Source organism: Chiloscyllium plagiosum, unplaced genomic scaffold (assembly GCF_037043375.1).
Source record: "Chiloscyllium plagiosum isolate Xiang-an unplaced genomic scaffold, Cpla_swu_hap1 HiC_scaffold_15, whole genome shotgun sequence".
Classification (NCBI taxonomy): Eukaryota; Metazoa; Chordata; class Chondrichthyes; order Orectolobiformes; family Hemiscylliidae; genus Chiloscyllium; species Chiloscyllium plagiosum.
This window is the reverse complement of record NW_028270153.1, coordinates 13,851,502-13,865,765: the sequence shown is the minus strand read 5'-3', so window position 1 is coordinate 13,865,765 and position 14,264 is coordinate 13,851,502. Positions and strand designations below refer to the sequence as shown.

Sequence of the window (14,264 nt, the reverse complement as noted above, 5' to 3'; positions counted from 1 at the left end):
AGCGAGAGCGAGAGAGAGCGAGAGAGAGCGAGAGAGAGCGAGAGCGAGCGAGAGCGAGCGAGAGCGAGCGAGAGCGAGCGAGAGCGAGCGAGAGAGAGCGAGAGAGAGCGAGAGCGAGCGAGAGCGAGCGAGAGCGAGCGAGAGCGAGCGAGAGAGAGCGAGAGAGAGCGAGAGAGAGCGAGAGAGAGCGAGAGAGAGCGAGAGAGAGCGAGAGAGAGCGAGAGAGAGCGAGAGAGAGCGAGAGAGAGCGAGAGAGAGCGAGAGAGAGCGAGAGAGAGCGAGAGAGAGCGAGAGAGAGCGAGAGAGAGCGAGAGAGAGCGAGAGAGAGCGAGAGAGAGCGAGAGAGAGCGAGAGAGAGCGAGAGAGAGCGAGAGAGAGCGAGAGAGAGCGAGAGAGAGCGAGAGAGAGCGAGAGAGAGCGAGAGAGAGCGAGAGAGAGCGAGAGAGAGCGAGAGAGAGCGAGAGAGAGCGAGAGAGAGCGAGAGAGCGCGAGAGAGAGCGAGAGAGAGCGAGAGAGAGAGAGAGAGAGAGAGAGCGCGAGACACACACACACACACAGACACACACGGAGGGGGGAGAAGAAACCTGCTATAATGGGCCATGAGGACAGAGAGAGAGTGTGGTGCAAGCAAAAAACAAAAATGGGGGAATAATAGTATAGGAGGGATATACACAATCTAGGATTGTTTCTTAGCTCAACAATGGAATACATGTATGGATAGTAGACATGTATTCCAGTTCTGCTCCGCCAACTATAAAATGCTATTAATTCCAGGAATCCCATTCCCAACCATATCTTATCAACAGCAGCCAACTGTATTCCTACGTCTAAATGGGGTAAGCATGGCTGCTCCTTCGTGTTCAACAGAAATGAACATACTACAGTTTTAAACTGTTTATCACAGCACATTAATTCTATTTAAGCATGTACAATTTCCTCATTATATTAAGTTCTTCAGCTTGTAAATACACAGAGTTTCGAAGGAAAGACAAAGGCTTTTCAGCCATTTCCCACAGGATTTCCAAAGCAAATAGACAGTCCTGATGCGTCTGGATAAACAGAAGTCTACTGGAAAGTAAAGCACAAGAAGTGAAATGCGTTCCTCCTTTACAGAATCTTTCAAATGACATCACAAAACTCTCTCCTGACAAGACTTTCATACAGTAGTTACTCTTGTCCAAAACCTTCAGTTTCCTCAATTGCGAATAATAGCTTTTCCTTCAGTTGCTCAAAGCTCTTGTATGGTGGCAAATCCAGTCGATTAAAACTACAGGGAAATAGTTAAAAAAAGAATCAGAATTCTGAAAGTTTCATTATGGACTAAGTTCAATAACTCATTTAGACACTCATTTGCTAGCTACTCCAGCCACAATTAGTTGGCTCGGTTTTATATATTCTGTGGAAAATCAGGTTCCACCATCACCACCAACCTTGCTCCCGCCCCACCCCCCCAAAATAGTTTTGCCTGTTTGGTTCCAGCTGCTCTCTGTCACAAGCTCCACCTCTTATTTCAAGTCACATCTTTCTCAGAGAGTGAGGGAGAGAGAAATCTAATTGCTGTCTCATGTCGGGCTCTGACTTACAGAAGATAGTACGGCAGATAGATCATGAATTTATGTACATGAGGTTTCACAAACACTCTCTAGGTACTCTCACACAGCATTACATTATTGATTGTATTCTGGGGTACCAGTGACAGATATTTCACCCAGTGCCAGAAACTGTTCTTAATGAGTATAGTAAACCTTTCTCCACAGTAGCCAGATTCTAAACAATTTTCTTAAGCTGCTGGCCTTAACCAGTCAGCACATTCACAAACCATCATTATCCACAAGGTTTACAATGTGGATGGCAGCAAATTACAGGAAGGGCTGTGTGCCTTCCATCAACTGCTCTCCTTTAGTACAAAAGCATTTGAAGGATACTTGGCATTCCTGGTGTTTGCTTCAAGGGACAGGGGAAGCTGATGGAGACAAAATGGAGCGCAGTAGATATAATAAAAATTTCTTCAATCAAAATATGAGGTACACATTCACTCATCAAAACTAATCCAGCTAGAATTAATGAGGTTTGACATATATTGAATAGAGGGTTTCAGGCTCAAAATAATGAAAAACCTGTGGCTTAATCCCAGTTACCACAGAAGAACAGGGGAAGAGAATTTCATCAGTATGATTAGCCCAATCAAAGTCGAAGTAGGCCAGAAAATGGCTAATATGGTTATAAAAGATTTGCCTATGTTTTACCAAAAAATACCCTTAATCCACCCATATACTAAATAGGAGACAAACACTCATTAATCTTAACTAAACAAAGTATTGCAAGAGCTTTGTATCAGGAACTGGGAGAAAGCTTTAAAAATGCACATGCAAATGTTGAAGAAAATCTGTTCCGTGGGTTTTGCCAAGTTGAAAAAGGTGACCGTGGAGTGGCCACATAAGGAAGAGAAAAGAGAGCAAACCCAAACCAGTACTTCCCAATTAACTGAAACAGTTGGACAAGAGAATGCAAGGGTCAATGAGCAAGTGGCAAATTTCAGATAGACAGCAGAATCTTTCCTCTCAGAGTAGTGAGCACTTGAAGTGGAGTTTCATAGAGAGTTGGGGAGAGAAAAAAGCCCTGGAATCATGTAAGAAACAATTTGGGAGTGATCAAGTGGAATCTAAAAGAAAGAGATCACTATTCAATGTGATTTGAGCTGGAATGATTTAGTAATTCCATTCAGAGGTTGCAAAGATACTGGTGTAGGTGGTGAAACCTTCACTGCCCTCTGCTCAATAGGTGGCTTAAATTGGTCACGGTGAAAAGTTACACTCCAAACATATGTTTTACCTTACCTTGGGAACAAATATAGGAAAAGTGCTCCATTTGCCAGTACTCCGCACAAATTTTTAAAGTTAAGAGGTTAAGGAATGTAAAGAACAGAAATAGTATTCACAGCATTAAAAAAAGACAGACATTTCTTGAAATACTCAACTCACCAGGTATGGCTTCTTGGCAACCAATTTTCCTTCCCAACTTTCTCAATACAAAACTTCTGAGGACCATTGCTCCCTTGAACCAAAATGCAAAAATGAATTATAATTTAATATATTTCTTTTCAGCGATTAACAAGAACAAATTGCATTTATACACCATTTTCAACATTCTTTACAAGCATTATCAGATAGAAACTTGACACTGATTTGAGGCCACTTTTTAAGACTCATTCATAGATGCAACTGTCCTTGTCTAGGATCTGCATTTGCCCATCCAAAGTTGCCCTCAAGTGATGACGAGCTGCCTTCTGGAATTGCAGCTGTCCTTGGAGCATAGGGATACCCATGCAGCTGTAAGAAAGACTGTTCCAGAACTTTGATCCACTGATAATGAAGAAATTATCATCTAGTTCCAAATCAGCTAAGTGTGTGGTTTGGAGGGCAACTTGCAGGTGGTGATCCCATGTATCTACTGCCCTGATTTTTCTAACTGTTGAAGGAAGGTTGCTGAGTTACTTGGAATGTATCTTGCAGACGGTACACACTGCTGCCACTGCGTGTGTGATGGTGAGGGAAGTATAAGTAGGTAGATGGGGTACTAATCAATTGGGGATGCTTTATCCTAAATGGTGTCAATGCTTCGAGTGTTGCTGGAACTGCATCAATCTAGTCAAGTGCAGGCTATTCTAGCAAACTCCTGATTTGTGCTTTGTTGATGTTGGACAGGCACCTACCATAGAAATCTTAGCCTCTGACTTACTCCTGTGGAAACAATATTGATATGGTCCAGTTCAATTTTCAGGGAACAGTAACTTCTGGGATGTTCAGGGTGGAGAGTTCAATGCAGGTCAAGCCAATGAATGTCAAGGGATAATGGCTGGATCCTCCCCTGTTGCAGATGCTCATTGACTGGTATCTGTGTGTACTAATGCTACTTGCGAGTTATCAGTCCAAACCTGGATGTTGGCAAGATCGCACTGGATATGGACACAGACTGCTTCAATATCTGAGGAATCACAAATGGAGTCGAACATGGTGCAATCATCAGCTCAACATCTGACCTCATGACTAAAGGCTTTGTCAGAGATAGATTTTTTTTAGTAGTTCTTTAAAGTAAGACAGATGCAGACAGATTTAGGAAGAAAATTGCAGAGCTTGCAGTTTTTGCAACTGAAGTCTGCCAATGGTGGAGCAATTAAAATTGGGAAGGGTCAGAAGGCCAGAATTTGTAGAGAACAGAGATTTTGAGAGGCTGTCAGTGTGGAGGAAATGAAATCAGAGGGGGAAGAGTGCTGCTAAGAATGGATATGAAAACAAGTAAAAGTTTGCATGAATAAGAGGTGAACTCATTGAAACATACTGGATCTTAAGGGACTTGACAGGGTAAATGCTGAGAGAATGTTTTCCCTTGTGGAAGAGTCTAGGACCAGAGGGCATAGTCTCAGAATTAAAGGAGACCAACTTAAGAGTGAGACGAGGAGCAATTTCTTCCCTTAGGGGGTTGTGTGCCTTTGGACCTCCTTGCCACAGATAGCTGTGGGGGCTGAGGCTTTATGTATATTTAAGGCTGAAATAGATTCTTGATCAGTAGGGGCCAAATAGCATACTCCTGCTCCTATTTTATGTGGTTTTATGGTCTTTTAAACTTGAGGCATTGCTTAACTGGGAGCCAATGTGGGCAAGGTGTCAGAGCAGATGTGAGTAAACTGGATGATATCACTAAGGAAATGGGCAGCAAAGAATTGAATGAGCTCAAGCTGATACGAGGTAGAACCAGAGAAGGTTGCAATGAGTGCATTTCATTAAGTCAAGCCTGGGATAACAAGGAATGATTAAAGGATTAAATCAGTGATAGAAAAGAACACTTATTTATAACAAATGGTTAATTTAAAAAATAAAGTACAAAAACAATTTGCACATCCAAACTGTCACAGAAAACTCCATCCTCATTTGAGAGAGGTATGTAAATCAACTGCTTTCATCAGAGGGAGATTGTCAACATGTTTTAGAGCACTACTGAATATTGCCTACTTAAAAATGATGATCAGGTAAGGTATGTGATTAAACCATAATGACCCAGCAGAAACTCTGATGAGAAACAGCCACCTATGTGACCAACTGGAGGGTATCTAGACCTGTGGAACTGCCCAATGGTAAGTGAAGCAATGCCCTGAGAAAGACAGCAGGGCACAGTAATAAAGCGCACAGGGAAAGAACGAGAGAGAGCAAGCTGTGGGTGGTCCACACTATCACCAGCTGAAAATCCTTATGCTCCATTTGACTGAAACTGCTAATGTAAGCAAAGCTCCAGTTCCCCCAGTGAAGGAAATTGATAGACAAGCATGTGGAAATTAATCCAGAGGCAGTTTACTATGTGATAAGCACAGACATGCAAATGAGGAAAGGCATGAAGCCAAAGTTTTTAATGTTTGTGTCTGCTTTGGCACAACTTAAGAATAATTTATGCTATTTAAGAACTAGCACACTGTGAATGCACATTTTACACCACTGATAGGACACTTGACTGCTTTACACAATTGACAAATTTAATTCTAGGTTTTTGAGGAAAGGATTCAACATTAATAATCACATCTGAAGGAAAAGCTTATTTTAAAAACAATCTGTTCATGCAGTGAGTCACTTACATTGGCTATGGTTTGAATGAGTCCTGCAAATTACATATTTAAGTCATTATTTCTGCACACAATTTTTTTTAAAAAATGCACTATGGAACTTGGGTGTCGACAATATGGCAAGAGCAGTCCAATTTTGGGTAGGGAGATCCAGGATATTGACACAGCAATGATGAAGGGCTGACGTGCGACTTGAAAAGGATTTGGTAGTATACCTGTGAATGTGCTGCCCTTCAGCTTCTTTGAAGTAACGGCTGGGAGTGGTCGTCAAAGAAACCTGGGTGAGTTGCTACTGCCAATTTACAGCTAGTACAGTCTGAGGGTATGGTGTACCAGTGATGGTGGGAGTCAATGCTAAAGGTGATGGATGTGGTCCTGAACTAGTTGTTTTGTCAGAGATGGTGTAGATCATGTTTTGCTGAAGCTGCACTCATTAAAGAAGAGCAATTCCATTAGAGTAATTGCCCCAGTTCTTTAAAACATCAGTTCAATAAACTTAGACAAGAATGCTGAGGAAAAGTCACCTTATCTAAATTAACTGAATTGATGTTTTTAAAGAACCATTGCTACATATTCAGTATCGATTTAGTGGCTGCTTATAGACATAACCTGAAAATTTGTTTTACTCAACGTATTTTTATTAAAACATTGCAGGGATTCAATTTTAGTTGCCTAAAGGTAATATACAAGCCATGCCTGGATGAATGTAGCTCTCATAACACCCTAGAACCATGCAGGATAAAGTAGACCACTTGATCAACACATCAACGTAAATATTCATTCCCCACTGATGAAAATGGTTAGTGCATGTGCCATCTTCAATGTGCACTGCAGCAACACAAAAGCAAATCTCTCAACAGCACCTTCCAAACCCACAACCAGTACCACATGGAGGGAAAGGGCCTGTTAAAGTACAGATTTGAGACGGCCCAGGGAATCCCTCGTGAACTCAACCTGTAAGCCTCACTTGGTTCGTCCCATAGTCTTTGATAGTCTGGAATAAAAAACCTGTTATAGACAGTTTAGTTTAATTTTAGTCATCCCCTTTATTTACCAATAGCATCATTGTTACAACATAACACTGATACCTATAAGCTAAACTAACTAGGTTCCAATAACCCAGGAGAGTAGGATATCGCTCTTCCTTTAAGAGCCCTCGCAGGCTACTCTGCTGCACTGTCACAAACAGGCTTCCTTTGTGCAAAACGTTTACGAAAACATTGCATGCTCTTATCTAGGCAGATAACAGTGAAGGAGAATAATTTGTAAGGGAGAGAAGTTAATTGAGTGGTCTGTGTGCACTTGACTGATCACCCCTACGGCCCTAAGCCATTCATCAGGTGGGAAAAACAAATCCAGCCGAGTTAGGCGGCTGCTCGCAAGATAAGTTCCTATCATAGAGAAATACCAGTCTGAATTAAGTGGGAGATGTCATAAAGTAACCTTGCACAGCTCGCATGTCAGATACAATTGTTTTACAAAAAGGCTTCTTAGCAAGGAGGGCAAACTTTTGACCATAAAATGGCTTCCCGAAACATTGTACCAGAATCTCTTCAATGTTAGGTTTAGAATAGTTTTCAGGCTAGAAGCAGATACCTGCTTTTTATCTTAAGCACCGAATCATTCTGTACCTGAGGCTGAGATGTTACCATAAGGTTGTATTTAAACTGATGCATTAATCTTGAATTAAATGTGCTTTCTTTTCATGGTTGTGATGCAAATTCAAATAAATCACAAGATCTGATTAGTTAGAATTGACAGTGGGGCAATCTGTAAGGTCTGTAGAATGGTCTGCAAGAAAGTTAAAGCTTCATCAATATTACCTTTTACAGAATTTGCATTTCATAACCAATAATGGCTACTGAAAATCAAAATCTCAAAAATGCAATTAAGTTCAATGCATAGCAAGTAGGCACAAAGAGTTAATTTTCTACTAGCTTTTGCAGTCCAGCACTAAAATGGTCTCTCTCTCTAGTATCTTTTTGAACTCAAGTCAGGAACTTGTAACAGAAAAGATGTTGTTCCCTCTGTGTCTGCCTCGCTTGCAAGAGGTTAATAAGAATCCATTATAATTGATAGGATCCGGACTGTCAATTACAAGGCTTTTGATGATACAGCGTTTTATTTCGAGGTCAGAATCAAACACCTATTAATTTCATAAGGGAACAGCCATGAATGTTATCACTCGGTGTCCTGTTCACACAGATTCAATGTTAAGGCAAATATTCTTAATTGCCTTAGAGCATCCTGTTATCACTTGGTGAAAACAGATGTTTTTATCTTCTGCAAACTTTCGGTTCCCCCTTTTCTCATGGCTAGATTCTTCCTGCCTGTCTATTTTCTAGTGTGCAGCAAATGTGTTCTATAATTCAACATTACATTTTAATCTATATGTTTAAAGACAAGTTTTAAGGCTATAGACTTTCCCAGGTCTATTTCTAATATTCCAATTAATGTTAGTGCAGGTCAAGCTCCACAACAATCTGAAAGATAACTTGCAATTCCTCACAAGCTGATTCCTGTCAGACAATCAATCAATGAGCGCACTGAAATAAAAAGCTACATCCAAAGAAAACTAGAACAATTATTTAACACCTCCAAGTCAAATCCAGTCGAGTCTGAGGGATATCACATTTATTTCATTACTGCTGACTCAAGATCCTGGAACCTCGAACGTCACAGCACTTTGAGAGTACTTTCACCAAATGGACTGTAGTAGTTCTTCAAATAGCTCACTAGCATTCATGACACAGCTAAGGAATAGGATTAGGATTAAGCCTTACAGATCACAAGGGTTGACAAGGTGGCTCAGTGGTTAGCACTGTTGCCTCCCAGGTTCGATTCCAGCCTTGGGCAACTGTCTGTGTGGAGTCTGCATATTCTCAGTGTTTGCGTGGGTTTTCTCCCACAGTCCAAAGATGTGCAGGTCAGGTGAATTGGCCATATTAAATTGCCCGTAGAGTTAGGTGCATGAGTCAGAGGGAAATGGGTATGGGTGGGTTAATCTTCGGAGGGTTAGTGTGGACTTGTTGGGCCGAAGGGCTTGTTTCCACAATGTAGGGAATCTAATCTGATCTAATCAAGCTTGCAACATACTTTAACTCAACTTATGTCTAATTCAGTTTCATTGAAGGTACATCGCTCAAGTTAAGATAAACAGAGAAGTTATACTGAAGCTCAATTTGAGTTTCACCTCTACATACGTGTTACATGTTAAGTCTAGATTTTCTCTCTTCAATTAAACAAATTGTGTGTTTGAACTTCACCCTGTCTGATATTTTACAGAGTAAGACACGAATATGACAGATTCCTAAAATTAATAAATCTGGGGTCCAATATAGGTTAGTCTGGGTAGGGATGGCTGTTCCTTCTTTAAAACAGTGTTACTAAAGAAGTCTTTTGACAACTGCATGGCTTTTTTAAAAAACCTATCATAGGGGCACCACTCCTGAGCTGATACCATTTTCACCTGACAACTTTAGATGCATTATTGAACAATCAGAAGCCAAGAAACCTGACAGATTTTCCAACCTAAGCACTGAAATTACCTGTAATGTGTAACTGTCGTTCCAAGTCTGCTAAATTATTGCCAAATACAGGTTCATCATCAATGTGGTGTATTTGCTTACTAAATAATTGGAGGAACTCTTCCCATTACATGAAAGCATTTAAGAACAATATACCCTAAAATGGACAATGAATGATTGCCAACAAAATAAGCAACTTGAATGAACTTAAATTCCATCAAGCTTATCTCCACCATTTGGTTTTGAACAACACTTACCCATAAGATCAGCAAATCCACCAACTGGTAAGCGGCATGTTCCTGTGACAAACTGCAGCAGACGCATTCGCTTCTCATTGTCCATTTCTTTCACAACCTAAAGGAACAGTGCCACTAAGTTAAGACAGTTATTCATAAAACTTAATATGTGCAGTACACATGCTTCTCTACCAGCTTACTTTCTCTTGATGAAAGAAATAGAAGGCAATTGGAAATTCAGAAAAACCTTTAAAACCCCATCAACATCTAATATTGCAATGAGGAACATAATTCCATTTACGCTTAGACTTTGCTTCTTGGAATTTTAACAGATCTTACTTGTTAAAGGTAAACTGCTACTGACTAATTAGATTGCAATTTTAGATCCTGTAACCAACGAAACTGGTAATATATAGGAACTGAAAGAGTAGGTTTTTTTTATTCGTTAACAGAATGAGGGTATCGCTGGCCATGCCAGCGTGTATTGTCCATCCCTAATTGCCCAAAGGGCAGTTTCCGAGCCAAGCACAATGCTGTGGATTTGGAGTCACATGTGAGCCAGACCAAAAGTAAGAGGGGCAGTTTCCTTCCCTAAAGGATGTCAGTAGTGGAAAGTGGGCTATACATTCACAAAATCCTGAAGCAGCAGGATAAAATTATAAGTTAGTTAAGAAGCCGATGTTGTAAAGGTCATGTTATTGAGGGTACGTATGTGGATGTTTGAGTTATGATTAAGAGAAGCTGGAAAATTAACTGACAAAAGATAAAGATCAGTATGTAACATAGTACAGTGGCCCCGCCCCAGGGCAGAAGATCTGGGATCAAGCCCTGCCTATCAGAGGAATGTTAACATGCCTGAACAGGTTGATTAAAAACATTTTAAAAGATTTATTCCCACCCAAGAGTGACTGACCTGTAGGACACAAAGGTGATCTCCACTTATTATTTGGAGTATAGCAAATAAACCCTTTGTGGAATATAGATAAACTCTTGCTTCATCCTTTCACAGATGCAGGCTTATTAGATTAACAAAGAATGCATGTGGGACATTTAGCTTTCCAAAGCATGTTGAACACAAAAAGGGAATCATGTTCAATCTGTACACATTAATAATTTGGCCTCAACTGGAATAGTGTGTGCAACTGTACAGTCTGGCACCATACTTCAGGAGGATGTCAAGGTTTTGAAGAGAATATTCAGGAGTATGAGATCCTAGAAGAGAAGCTTCAGTCATGTGAACAGATCACAAACTGGAGTTGCTCTCTTTATAGCATGGAAGGTTAAGAGTTGATCTAATAAAAGAAATTCCAATTTGTTGAGTTTAGAAGGAGGAACTAAGGAAAAACTACTATTTCTAAGTTGGACCAGGATTTAAAATTATTTGCAAAAGAACTAGTTGGAAACTTAGGACCAATTATTTCACAGAGTGCTAAAATGATTGAGTGTACTAGCTGAAAAGGTGGTGGAATCAGATTCCGTGTGAACTTTTAAGTGACAATTGGACATTACGTGAAGAAGGTTAATGTTCAGCATTATACAATTTGACAAAGATTAGTGGTAGGCTAGTTGATTGGGAGAGTTTTAAAAATTAATAAAAGATGACCGAAAAAAAGGAAGGCGGCAAACTTCGACGGGAAATTTGCAAGTAATATCAAGACAGACAGCAAGAGCTTCTTGAAGTACAAAAAGAGAGAAACCAAATTGAACAACGGCCCCTTGGAGAATGAGGTTGGGGAAGCAATAATGGGGAACCAGGAAATGGTACGGGAGTTGAATAAATACTTTGCATCTGTCTTCACAGTAGAGGTCATTATCATTTCAAAATTACAAAATCTAAAGGCAAAAGGTAAAGAGGAAGTAGGTATAAAAACTATTACAAGAGAAATTGCCCTATGGAAACTAAATACTGACAAGGCCCCTGGACCAGAAAGGATGTGTTCCACAAAACTAATGTAGTAACTACAAGGATAGTGGGTACGCTGGTAATCTTCTAGGGATCCTTAGATTTTGGAAAGATTCCAGAGGATTGGAAAACTCCTAATGGAACACCTTTATTTAAAAAAGAGAGGAAGGAGATGAAAGATCAGGTAAAGTTAGGCCAGTTAGTTTAATGTCTCTTACTGGGAAAATTAGGATTTTATAAAGACTATATAAAGGAAGTAATAGTAGAGCAGTTAGAAACCCATAGTATGATCAAGCACCAGTCAACAAGGCTTCATGAAGGGAAAAATCATGCCTGATTTATTTAACAGAAATCTTTGAGGTCTGAAACAGAAAGTGGATGTAATGTGTGTGGTCTTTTCAGGAAGAGTTTCTAAGGCACCACACCTTAGGCTAATTAAGATATGAGCCCATCATGTTGGGGGTCGTACTTTAGAATGGATAGAGGATTGACTAGCTAATAGAAGGCAGTTGGAATAAGGGGCATTTTTAGGATGGTAACCCATAACTAGTGGAGTGCCACAGGGACCAGTGCTGCAGTGACAATAATTTACAATATATGTTCATGACATGGATGAGGGAAGTGACTGCACTAAAGCCAAGTTTACATAAAAGTAGTTGGGAATGGAAATAGTGAGGCTGACAGCCTGCAGGGGGATATAGACAAGGAAACATGCAAAAATCTGGCAGATGAAATGTGAGGTTATGCACTTTGGCAAGAGGAGGAGGAATTGGAGATTATGTAAATGGAGCTACATAGAGGGATTTGGAAGCTCTCAAAAATCACAAAAAATTAGCTTCCATATTCAGTGACTAGAAGGAAAAGCAAATGGAATGTTGGCCTTTATCTCAAAGGGACTGGAGTATAAACTTTAGAAATTTTGCTAAAACTATACAAGGCACTGGTCAGATCACAGCTGGGGTACTATGAACAGTTTTAGGCCTCTTAACTAAAGGAGAAACATACTGACATTAGAGGCAGTGCAGAAACATTCACTAGGATTTGGAGGGAGTGGCTTATGAGGAGAGGTCGAGTAGGTTGAGTCTGTGCTTATTGGAACTTAGAAGAATGAGAAGCAACTTTATTGCAATATAACAGACTTTTGGGGACTTGACAGGGTAGATGTGGAATGATTGTTTCTCCCTGTGGGAAAGCCTAGGGCTACAGCACAACACCTCAGAAAATGGGATTGCATATTTACGACAGATATGAGGAGGAATTCTTTATCTGAGAAGGCCATGCATTTGTTGAATTCTTTAATGCAGAGGGCTGTTGAGGCTGGGTTAAGTATATTAAGGGCTGAGACAAGACTGATTTCTAAACAGCAAGGAATCAAGGATTATGAGGAAGAGCTGGGAAAGTACAGTCGATGGGTAAAAGGTCAGCTGTGATCTCATTGAATTGCACAGCAGACTTGATGGGCTGAACGGTCCTACTTCTGCTACTAGGCCTTATGATAATAGTGAAAAAAAATACAAGGCTTGGAATCAAATTAGGTAGCTCATTCAAGCATAGGAAATCAATACAGCCTTGTTTATGTAATCCTATGAATGCATCTCATGGGATAAGTATGCTGATATTGCTGACTGACTCTGACTGTGGCAGTGAGAACATATAGTAATTTAGAAATAAACATCTAAAATATATATCTCCTGAAATACTCCCATAATAGAAACACTTTAGCATAACGCAAAGAATGCAGAGCCCTTACCCACCTGCCAAAACCAGACCACTTGCTTGCTGTTTCGGGTATAGTTGCGATAGATTGCATTTCTCTGCCAATCATTCAAGTCTATTTCTTGCATTCCACAAAGAAGTACCTGTAAATATTTGAGCAGAATTAAGAATACCTTAACTCAAGACTGAGAAGAAAAAGAGCACTGGCACAAGAAAAAACTACATTTTAGTGGTTGCTCATAATGCTTGACTCTTGTTCAAAAAGGGGTCCCCTCCCCAAATACTGATACAAACCCCTTCCATTCACATCTTCCAGGTATCTTCTTTGGGCACTGGCAGAAATGATACAGGGGTGACTTAAAAGGCAAATCCTAATATTAACACCGATTTTTAACAATTCTAAACAAGGATGTGCCTAAAACTAAACACTTGAAGAAATCCAAAAGCTGACATCAGTTGAGAAATGAAGTTCAGATCAAGCTGACTCAGATGTTGGAGTAAAGGGATGGAATACATTTTTTAAAGCAATAGATCAAAAAAGTAATTGATGTATTAAAATGCTGAAAAACATCTTAAATAACATAGCACTCTTCGAAAATGCAGTTAACGTTTGAGAAATACAAATACAGCTGACAAATAAAGTGCACCTCTCAAAGAATACTAATCATCTGAATTAAATACATACAGGTACCATTATGCAAAATGGATATTCTAGAACAAGTGACTGCCTCCAGAGTCAATTTCAAATCGAAGATAAATAATGATAGCATAGTTTATAAACGGTAGGTGCTGGTTTTGCACAGCTAATTTGCAGTCCAGTGGCCTTCACTTGTTCCATGCTTCATTGGAATGCCCCTCTCAATTCAGAAAGGGATCGATAGAAAAAAAAGGTGGACAACCACAGGTCATAGTGTCACTACTATCCAGTTAAACAAAAGAATGAAACAAAGTACTCAACAAATTACAATACCTCCAATTCTTTGGCATCAAATGACTGAAGATAGTGTAGAGGAAGCACTTCATTAAATCCCTCTAAGAATGCCTGTGTCTGTTCTTCAACACCTCGTGATAGTCTCCAATCAGCTACAAGCCTATACAGTTCAAACCACTTGTATTAATAACTTGTTGGATTATTATCTACTTCCAATTCTGTAGACCCTTGCTTTAAATTGCCTGGCTTTAAGTTATCTTGATTTAACATCCATCAGATAAAGTAGTGGGATTTTTACATTTCATGCCATAGGCATCATTTTAAAGTTGCTTTATTGACA

General features: G+C 39.9%; 1 protein-coding gene across 3 annotated transcripts in view; it reads right to left on the bottom strand.

Annotated features, from left to right (window-relative positions):
• Positions 1 to 470: 470 nt before the first annotated feature.
• LOC122560273 (E3 ubiquitin-protein ligase Itchy homolog) overlaps positions 471 to 14,264 on the bottom strand; it is a 107,802-nt gene continuing 94,008 nt past the window's right edge. For 2 of the 3 annotated variants that reach the window (XM_087994750.1, XM_087994751.1), the window contains 5 exons: positions 13,964 to 14,084; positions 13,032 to 13,136; positions 9,396 to 9,492; positions 2,982 to 3,054; positions 471 to 1,267 (listed from right to left, as the gene is read on the bottom strand). In XM_087994750.1, the coding sequence (XP_087850876.1) occupies positions 1,168 to 1,267; positions 2,982 to 3,054; positions 9,396 to 9,492; positions 13,032 to 13,136; positions 13,964 to 14,084 (496 nt within the window). In that variant the 3' untranslated portion in view covers positions 471 to 1,167. The remainder of the gene's footprint in view (positions 1,268 to 2,981; positions 3,055 to 9,395; positions 9,493 to 13,031; positions 13,137 to 13,963; positions 14,085 to 14,264) is intronic. The other variant, XM_043710807.2, reaches the window with a different exon arrangement.